Raw genomic sequence first — 10,281 nt, 5'->3', positions numbered from 1 at the left:
ACTGTGGCACTGATAAACAAAGGCCAACATGTCACATAATGAAAGGAATGTGTATGGATTGGCAACTTTACCACAATGGCCATTTTGTATTTTGTAATTTCCTTAAAATGATCTCAGTTTTCACTCTTTAACTGCCTAGCAGAGAATGCCAACAAAAGCATTTCAGCTTGTCTGGCAGTTTGGTCCCTTAAACGGTTTGTCTCAGCGAAAACATCACTAGAGGGCGTAAAAGCTTCGGTCTCACATTTAGCAACTCAGCAGCATCATTTTGGGGTGGATTTGTGACGCTGTCATGACAGGCAAAAAAAGAAGGAGACTGGCCCATATGACAATTTCAAATGTTTCGTCGTCGCGTCCTCAAAAAAAAATTGAATGAGAAAGCCAGAGGTCCCGCCCCTCTGACCTTTTCCAATGGGAGGGAGGTAAGGAGAGAGGACGCAACAGGGCACTTGAGATTCTCCCGGAGTCCTTTATACAGAGTTGCGTTGACCCAGCACAGAGCAAGCACGTTTTTCCGTGTCAGCATCGTGTATTTGTGCTACAGGAGCGACTCAGACAGAATCATAGACATTGAATAGAAAAAAACTACGCAAGGAGAGACACAGACAACAAGCTAAACGCTGTGTTCCCACAGAATCGAGCAATGTCTAGTTTAAAGAAAAGAAATTCGAATTCGTCAGTTGACCGGGATGTGGAAGACAAGGAGGTTACGGAGAAGATGCTCTCTCCGTCCGGAGGGGAGAATGGAAACTCGAGCCGAACGGGAGGCGCACCGGGAAGCCCGGACAAGGTATCTGTACCCGGCGAAGATAAGGTTGTCCTAGAGAGAACCATTACCCTGGTGAATGGCGTAGCTATCATTGTGGGTACCATTATCGGCTCGGGTATATTTGTGACCCCGACTGGAGTGGTAAAGGAAGCCGGGTCAGTCGGACTGTCCCTTATTGTTTGGGCAGTGTGTGGAGTGTTCTCAACCATAGGTGCCCTGTGCTATGCTGAGCTGGGCACCACTATTTCCAAATCAGGTGGAGACTATGCTTACATCCTTGAAGTGTATGGTTCCCTGCCGGCTTTCCTGAAATTGTGGATCGAGTTGCTCATCATCCGGCCATCTTCGCAGTACATTGTCGCGTACGTCTTCGCTACCTACCTCCTCAAGCCCATTTTCCCTGACTGCCCAGTGCCCGAGAATGGGGCGAAGCTGATAGCCTGTCTTTGCATCTGTAAGTATTCAAAGCCGATGCAATTCACTATTACCACACTAAGTACGATTAGAAGTTGGAACTGTTGTAGCCTACACGTTGCATACCACTGGGCACACACAGGTTGAATACACGTTTGTTTAAATGAAATGGAATTGACGTTGAAATGACGTTTGTGTCCAGTGTGATTGCGCCACATAAGGATATCGTAGTATGCACTGTTCTCTTGGCAGCCGCACGAGACTCACCCAAACGGAAACACTGGGTGTACTAGGCTACTGTTGTAAAACTATAGCGTTATTTCATCATCTTTGGTTAGTAGGCCTATAGAGCCAGCGTCACCCACGCGCCATAATGTCTCATCAAGCTCAAATGGAAATTGTATCTATCTTTTAGATAAGATAATTCATTATTAATGATGACAATAATAAAAATAATATAAAATAAAACAATAGATTGCAAATTAAATTAATTCAGCCTTTTGTCTCATGCACATTGCATTACACTATTGCGTGTGCAATACACATGTCATTTCCATGTAAAAGGACCCATGAGCACCAACATTTGAAGTCTTAGCAGCATGATAAATTGGGTGTCAAATGAAAGCTATATCTATATTTTTGGGAAATTAAGCCATAGATACATTTTTTTAAAAATTTTCCATCATAAAAATTATGAATAGGTAATGGCTTTGATTTCTGGTCAAACAGATGGAAAAGGGGTCTTAGAAAACATCTAGACTACCAGAAAAAGTATTTATGTCAACAATCGTGTTGAAGTAAAGACCCCTGCCATCTCATATCAACACTTGAAATGACTTGCCTTCTGTAAGTTTAAGAAACATTGCCTTGTGCCTTTTAATGCCATTAACAAAAACCCACATTCTAATTTCTCAGAAGTAACAAGTAAAGGGTAGACCTATCAATTAGTTATAGTGTTTTTACCATTTGTTACCAAATTGGTAACAGAATTACAGAAAAATCAGCAATGGAATTACTGCAATTGAATTGGTTACAATGACAAATCACAGTAGTCACAAACCACAGGGTCACCTTCTACTGTCCTCCCTTCCACTGGCATACTGTTATGTTTAGCTCATAACTGTTTTCTTTCTGTGTCTTGTGGTCAAAGTGAGAGTGTGGAGCAGTCTGAACAACCCCTCCCTCTTTCTCTCTTTCTGTCTCTCTCTTCTTTCTTTCTCTCTCTAGTTAAAGATGCAGTCTGGGATCTTAAGCACAACAAGTTCATAACATATTGTATGAATTGAATTCGTAACATAGCATACGAATTGCACCTGAAAAAAAGGACGTAACATATCATACGAAATGGATGATGCAATACACAATTGCAGTGGTCAAACTTGGGAGAGTTAGCTAGCTAGCACTACAACCAAGAAATCTCAGTTGCTTGTGCTTTAGCTGTCACCTTGATAAATTGGCTACAATGGCTAGCTAGCTGAGAAGCATCCAGCAGTGATTATGAGCGCTGACGGCGCCTGGTCTGCGAACCTCAAAGTGCACAAGCGTGCATCTTAGATGGTATTTTGCATCTCAGATGGTACTCTATGTGCGCATGCAACCTGTAGATGTTTGTTGGTTGTGTACAATGCTTAAGGCAGTAGCTTTGTTCCAGGGCGACCGGCTCCATATTAATGTTTAACAAGGAAGTGTCCATATACTTTTGGTCATATTGTATGTGTATATAGTGCCAGTCAAACCTACTCATTCCAGGGTTTCTCTTTTATTTTTTTACTATTTTCTACATTGTAGGATAATAGTGAAGACATCAACACTATGAAATAACACATGGAATCATGTAGTAACCAGAAAATTGTTAAACAAATTCTTCAAAGTAGCTACCCTTTGCCTTGATGACAGCTTTGCACACTCTTGGCATAGAGTGTAGTCACCTAGAATGCATTTCAATTAACAGGTGTGCTTTGTTAAGTTCATTTGTGAAATGTCTTTCCTTCTTAATGCGTTTGAGACAATCAGTTGTGTTGTGACAAGTTAGGGGTGGTATACAGAAGATCGGTAGGGGTGGTATTCAGGAGATGCCTAGAAGGCCCGCATCCCAGAGTCGCCTCTTCACTGTTGACATTGAGACTGGTGTTTTGCAGTTACTATTTAATGAAGCTGCCAGTTGAGGACTTGTGAGGCATCTGTTTTTCAAACAAGACACTAATGTACTTGTCCTCTTGCTCAGTTGTGCACCGGGGCCTCCCACTCCTCTTTCAATTCTGGTTAGAGACAGTTTGCGCTGTTCTGTGAAGGGAGTAGTACACAGTGTTGTATGAGATCTTCAGTTTCTTGGCAATTCCTCGCATGGAATAGCCTTAATTTCTCAGAACAAGAACAGACTGACGAGTTTCCAATCCCAAGAAAGCCAAGGTAACTGAGCTAAACGACTACCGCCCCGTAGCATTCACTTCCGTCATCATGAAGTGCTTTGAGAGACTAGTCAAGGACCATATCACCTCCACCCTACCTGACACCCTAGACCCACTCCAATTTGCTTACCGCCCAAATAGGTCCACAGACGATGCAATCTCAACCACACTGCCCTAACCCATCTGGACAAGAGGAATACCTATGTGAGAATGCTGTTCATCGACTACAGCTCAGCATTTAACACCATAGTACCCTCCAAACTCGTCATCAAGCTCGAGACCTTGGGTCTCGACCCGCCCTGTGCAACTGGGTACTGGACTTCCTGACGGGCCGCCCCCAGGTGGTGAGGGTAGGTAACAACATCTCCACCCCGCTGATCCTCAACACTGGGGCCCCACAAGGGTGCGTTCTGAGCCCTCTCCTGTACTCCCTGTTTCACCCATGACTGCGTGGCCACGCCATCAAGTTTGCAGACGACACAACAGTGGTAGGCTTGATTACCAACAACGACGAGACGGCCTACAGGGAGGAGGTGAGGGCCCTCGGAGTGTGGTGTCAGGAAAATAACCTCACACTCAACGTCAACAAAACTAAGGAGATGATTGTGGACTTCAGGAAACAGCAGAGGGAACACCCCCCTATCCACATCGAAGGAACAGTAGTGGAGAGGGTAGCAAGTTTTAAGTTCCTCGGCGTACACATCACAGACAAACTGAATTGGTCCACCCACACAGACAGCATCGTGAAGGTGCAGCAGCGCCTCTTCAACCTCAGGAGGCTGAAGAAATTCGGCTTGTCACCAAAAGCACTCACAAACTTCTACAGATGCACAATCGAGAGCATCCTGTCGGGCTGTATCACCGCCTGGTACGGCAACTGCTCCGCCCACAACCGTAAGGCTCTCCAGAGGGTAGTGAGGTCTGCACAACGCATCACCGGGGGCAAACTACCTGCCACCCAGGACACCTACACCACCCGATGTCACAAGAAGGCCATAAAGATCATCAAGGACAACAACCACCCGAGCCACTGCCTGTTCACCCCGCTATCATCCAGAAGGCGAGGTCAGTACAGGTGCATCAAAGCTGGGACCGAGAGACTGAAAAACAGCTTCTATCTCAAGGCCATCAGACTGTTAAACAGCCACCACTAACATTGAGTGGCTGCTGCCAACACACTGACTCAACTCCAGCCACTTTAATAATGGGAATTGATGTAAAATATATCACTAGCCACTTTAAACAATGCTACTTAATATAATGTTTACATACCCTACATTATTTATCTCATATGTATACGTATATACTGTACTCTATCATCTACTTCATCTTTATGTAATACATGTATCACTAGCCACTTTAAACTATGCCACTTTGTTTACATACTCATCTCATATGTATATACTGTACTCGATACCATCTACTGCATCTTGCCTATGCCGCTCTGTACCATCACTCATTCATGTATCTTTATGTACATATTCTTTATCCCTTTACACTTGTGTGTATAAGGTAGTAGTTTTAGATTACTCGTTGGTTATTACTGCATTGTCGGAACTAGAAGCACAAGCATTTCGCTACCCTCGCATTAACATCTGCTAACCATGTGTATGTGACAAATAAACTTTGATTTGATTTGTTTCTGGCCATTTTGAGCCTGTAATCAAACCCACAAATGCTGATGCTCCAGATACTCAACTAGTCAAAAGAAGGCCAGTTTTATTGCTTCTTTAACCAGAACAATAGTTTTCAGCTGTGCTAACATAATTGCATAAGGATTTTCTATCATTTAGCCTTTCAAAATGATAAACTTGGATTAGCTAACACAACGTGCCATTGGAACACAGGAGTGATGGTTGCTGATAATGGGCCTCTGTATGCCTATGTAGATATTCCATAAAAATCTGAATCATTTACAACATTAACAATGTCTACACTGTATTTCTGATCAATTTGATGTTATTTTAATGGCCAAAAAATGTGCTTTTCTTTCAAAATCAAGGACATTTCTAAGTGACCCCAAACGATTGAATGGTAGTGTACATAAATGATAAACTCGGCCTCATGAATGGCGCAGTGGTCTAAGGCCACTAAAGATTCTGGGTTCGAGTCCAGGCACTGTCGCAGCCGGCCGCGCTCGGGAGACCCATGGGGCGGCGCACAATTGGCCCAGCGTTGTCCGAGTTAGGGGAGAGTTTGGCCGGCAGGGATGTCCTTGTCCCATTACTGACTCCTGACACGGTCGCCAGGTGTACAGTGTTTCCTCCGACACATTAGTGCGGCTGGATTCCGGGTTAAGTGGGCATTGTGTCAAGAAGCAGTGCGGCTTGTTTGGGTTGCGTTTCAGAGGACGCATGGCTCTCAACCTTCGCCTCTCCCGAGTCCGTATTGGAGTTGCAGCGATGAGACAAGACTGTAAATACCAATTGGATATCACGAAATTGGGGTGAAAAAGGGGTAAAAAAAATTATATATTTATTTGTTTTTTTATTTTCGCCCCTCCCCCACTACATGGCAAAAAGGTAGGCCTCACTTGAAGCCTGACCTAAAGTTAAGGTCCTTTTGAGTGACATCGGTAGAACGGTTGAGGCTAGAAACACATTTCACGTATGGGATTGTTCAGCAGACGCTCCTGATGAAGCGTCTGCTCAGCCACGAGCTCTGGGCATGCAGCTTTTTTAATTTCCTTTATCAATCTTATTTTCATTTGGCCTATTCTGTTGTATTTATTTAGCCTACCCCACCACTAATGCACAGATATTCTATATGAGTCGTCGAAGAAATGGGCCACACAGTCTGTGTAATTGATAGCAAGACAACGAATGAGCCCATGCAGCAGCACCGGAGACGTTTTGATGTATGCTATTGTTAAAAAAGACAAATCTAAGTTTGTAGCAGTGGTAAAGTTGTCTATCACCTGTAAAATGTGAGCGCAACAGAGCCAGTTACGACTGAAGTATCTGATCATCAATAGATTTAACACAGCGGCTGCAAATCATCTGGAAAGTCCTTGTATAGTAGCCTACGACATGTTGTGGAAATGTTGAAGCTTCTTATGACAGCCTACTTCAAAACCAAATGGTACATAGTCACAAAAGTAGATGGGGTGTTAGCTGAATTATATTTTTACAACAAAAAATGAATGGGGCAAATTTGGATTTGAAAAGTCTGTTTGAGAAGACCAGCAATCTCCACAATGTGAAACTGTTTTGGATTTTGTTGGCACTTATGCGTCTGTCTATGATGGCTATCTCTATGAATCAATTTTGTTGCACTAATTTTCCCCCTATCGAATGAAATGTATTCACTTAGGCATCATGTCTTTGATGCGTATCTCTTGGCGTCAATATATTGACACTAATCTTCCCCCTATTGAATGCAATGTACTGTATACACATAAGCGTCATGTTTCTTGATGTATATCTTTTAGCATTAACGTACCAGATTTAAGCTTTTCAATTATATTATATTGAAGTATTCACCATCATTGTAAACCCTAGGTATTTTGTTGCTTTGACAAAGTGATTTCTGAATATAATTTAATTAATGTTAAGGTTAAAAACGAACAACCGACTGTCCCTCATTTTAAGGTCAACCCTGTTACATGAACTGAACTGTTGTTTTAACATGGTGAAACTATTCCTTTAAAAAATATATATATTACATTGACCAGCTAATAGTCAAATCATAGTGTAAAAACAGGTGAGCTGGTTCTACTCTTTTTGGCCATTTTCTGGTGGTTTGTGGTGGAAAACTGAGTGTAACATGTCATCCCTGTTACCCATAGATAGCCATGCTGTCATCCCTGTTACCCATAGATAGCCATGCTATCAACCCTGTTACTTTATTTGGCACTAAATAGGCAGTTACTATAGGATTTGTTATTTATTTAACCCCTTGAGATGGGAGAAAGTGTTTTTTATTAAGTTGAACATGAACATAATGATGATAATTATGACATAATGTAATTTTAAAATAAATCTTCCCCCAAACAAGTTACACTACTCAAAAGGCAGCTAATTGGTGGAATTACCCAGTACAGATCAGGGACCCATGATGTATTTCCGTTACCAGAATTCTGTTACCTTAACGGATGTAAATCCACCTACTGTAGTTCAATAACCAAAAGAGATTGTTTCAAACTCAAGGTGTCATTATATGGCTGACACCCCATTTTTTTCTGCAGACATCTTTGAATCCTCAATTCGAAGTCGATATCTACCAAAGTTTTTGAAGAACGTGGTCGCATAAAAAACTGAGGGAGATTTGACCGTAATTCTGTTTCCAAACTTTGCATCTGCACAGTTCTTCCAATATATTTGCCTTTATTATTCACTACAAACCCTACCATCCTTCCCCCAATTGGACTAAACTAATAAACAATAACACTTAGGCTTCTACTTCCAGTTTATTCATACTATACACATTTTTCAGACAGTCTATTTTACAATCGTTATATTTAGTTTGTTTTTAGTCCTGTCCTTCCTCTATTTCTGATGTCCATCTGATGTCTATTTGTAACTGTGCTATTTCACAGAAGTTCTGAACCTATATACATTTTACAAACCCTGTATGTTTTACGTTGGTTATCTTGTTATTAGTCCCACCCTTCAGCTCCATTCAGCCCCTCCCATCTATCTCTTAACACCATCCATTTTGGATTTCTATTTTTGCCATATATTTTTCAACTGTGCTGTGATGCTTCACAAAAGTTATGGAATGTCCTATTCTCATAATTTCTACAGATGGTAAATTAAAGAAACATTTTTGCTAAAATAATTATTATACTATTGATCGATTGACTATGACTTTTAAAAATCACCCAGTATTGCTACAGTATCTGCAGTGTTAGCTCTAGGTAAATGTTGCAATTCTTCAGCCATTCCTGGACTTGTGACCAAAAAAGAGCTACAAAATAAATGATCTAATGACTCTGCCTCCTCGCAGCAAAATCTGCAGATCTGGGAAGATTGTATTCCCAGATTGTAACATTATATTCAAACTCTGCCATGATTCTCTTTCTGCGTCTAACCCACTGAGGGTTTTGGACATTGTGTGATCAGTGTTCATTACCACGTCCCAGTGGATGCTGAATACCAGACCTAACAGTACCATCTGTCAATACATTTTGCAATGAGAAATGTGTGGGCAGCGGAAGCAGAAGCGGCAGCGGCAATCATTGCAGGGCCGTGGTACTGTAGAGATTGAATTCAAGCTAGGCTCATGGCTGCTCCTGCCTGGTGGAAAAAGCTCTCGCAGACTCTGTGTGTGTGAATGTTGTACGGTTCAGTACTTGCGCTAGTCTCTAATCCCTATTCTAAGTGTGTAATCGCCAGTGACCACATGATAGAAACTGAGATAAGGCCGCAGCCAGGCCAGGGCGAAAGTATAGATAAAGAGATAGAATTGAAGCCATGATGTTGTTAGTCCAGTCTGCTTATTCTGATCTTGGTGGTTGACAGGGTCAGTCTGGATAGCCAAGCCACTCTTATCCACATTTGCTGATCTATTGAGTTGTTGTGCTAGGCTACACGATTTGTCTGACCGACTTTGAGTTATTGTTCCAGTGACCTATTTATTTAGTGTTTTGTAGTTATTAGGTCACTGTGCTTTTAGTTTAGTGCATACTGTAGGTCCCAGTAGTGAGGTTTTATAGTGACCCCCTGGCTGGCTCTGTATGGCTTCTTTAGTGGGTTGTGGGGAAACCTCAGTCTCAGTCCATGTGGTGTGTTTAGGAGGCTGAGACTCTGAAGCCTGTCTGCCCTGATCCTACAGGCAACAGGACTGCTCTGCGCTCTCATTCTCACCCTCAGCGGGAGTGTGCGTTTTCGTGTTTGTGCCATTCTTCCCAGTCTATACTGTACTCTCCCACACAGGCCCTCATTGTGCTGTGGGTCCACACAGAGGCTGATGGGTTCCCTACTGTTACCCGGGCTGATTTACGGCTTATGGTGCTTTGAAGTGTTTGTTAGTTAATCATTTTTAATGGGGAGTCCGGGGGACAGGGAGAGCAGGCTGGTGGACAGGGAGGGGAGGCTGGTGGACAGGGAGAGGAGGCTGGTGGACAGGGAGAGGAGGCTGGTGGACAGGGAGAGGAGGCTGGGGGACAGGGAGAGGAGGCTGGGGGACAGGGAGAGGAGGCTGGGGGACAGGGAGGGGAGGCTGGGGAGAGGGGACAGGGAGAGAAGGCTGGGGAGAGGGGACAGGGAGAGAAGGCTGGGGGACAGGGAGGGGAGGCTGGGGAGAGGGGACAGGGAGAGAAGGCTGGGGAGAGGGGACAGGGAGAGAAGGCTGGGGAGAGGGGACAGGGAGAGAAGGCTGGGGAGAGGGGACAGGGAGAGAAGGCTGGTGGACAGGGAGTGGAGGCTGGTGGACAGGGAGTGGAGGCTGGTGGACAGGGAGAGGAGGCTGGTGGACAGGGAGAGGAGGCTGGTGGACAGGGAGAGGAGGCTGGGGGACAGGGAGAGGAGGCTGGGGGACAGGGAGGGGAGGCTGGTGGAGAGGGAGGGGAGGCTGGGGAGAGGGGACAGGGAGGCTGGTGGACAGGGAGGGGAGGCTGGTGGACAGGGAGGGGAGGCTGGTGGACAGGGAGGGGAGGCTGGGGGACAGGGAGGGGAGGCTGGGGGACAGGGAGAGGAGGCTGGGGGACAGGGAGAGGAGGCTGGGGGACAGGGAGGGGAGGCTGGGGAG

The 10,281-nt window shown here is 44.2% G+C and overlaps 1 protein-coding gene across 1 annotated transcript in view; it reads left to right on the top strand.

Moving 5' to 3' along the window:
• The first annotated feature begins 316 nt into the window (after window positions 1-316).
• The window catches only part of LOC109867333 (large neutral amino acids transporter small subunit 1-like), a 32,210-nt gene continuing 22,245 nt past the window's right edge, over window positions 317-10,281 (top strand). Inside the window, exon 1 of the mRNA XM_020456444.2 lies at window positions 317-1,223. Coding sequence (XP_020312033.1) covers window positions 644-1,223 — 580 coding nt within the window. The 5' untranslated portion in view covers window positions 317-643. The remainder of the gene's footprint in view (window positions 1,224-10,281) is intronic.

The sequence above is a fragment of the Oncorhynchus kisutch genome, linkage group LG22 (assembly GCF_002021735.2).
Source record: "Oncorhynchus kisutch isolate 150728-3 linkage group LG22, Okis_V2, whole genome shotgun sequence".
In the NCBI taxonomy this organism is placed as follows: domain Eukaryota; kingdom Metazoa; phylum Chordata; class Actinopteri; order Salmoniformes; family Salmonidae; genus Oncorhynchus; species Oncorhynchus kisutch.
This window is presented reverse-complemented; position numbering and strand designations above follow the sequence as displayed.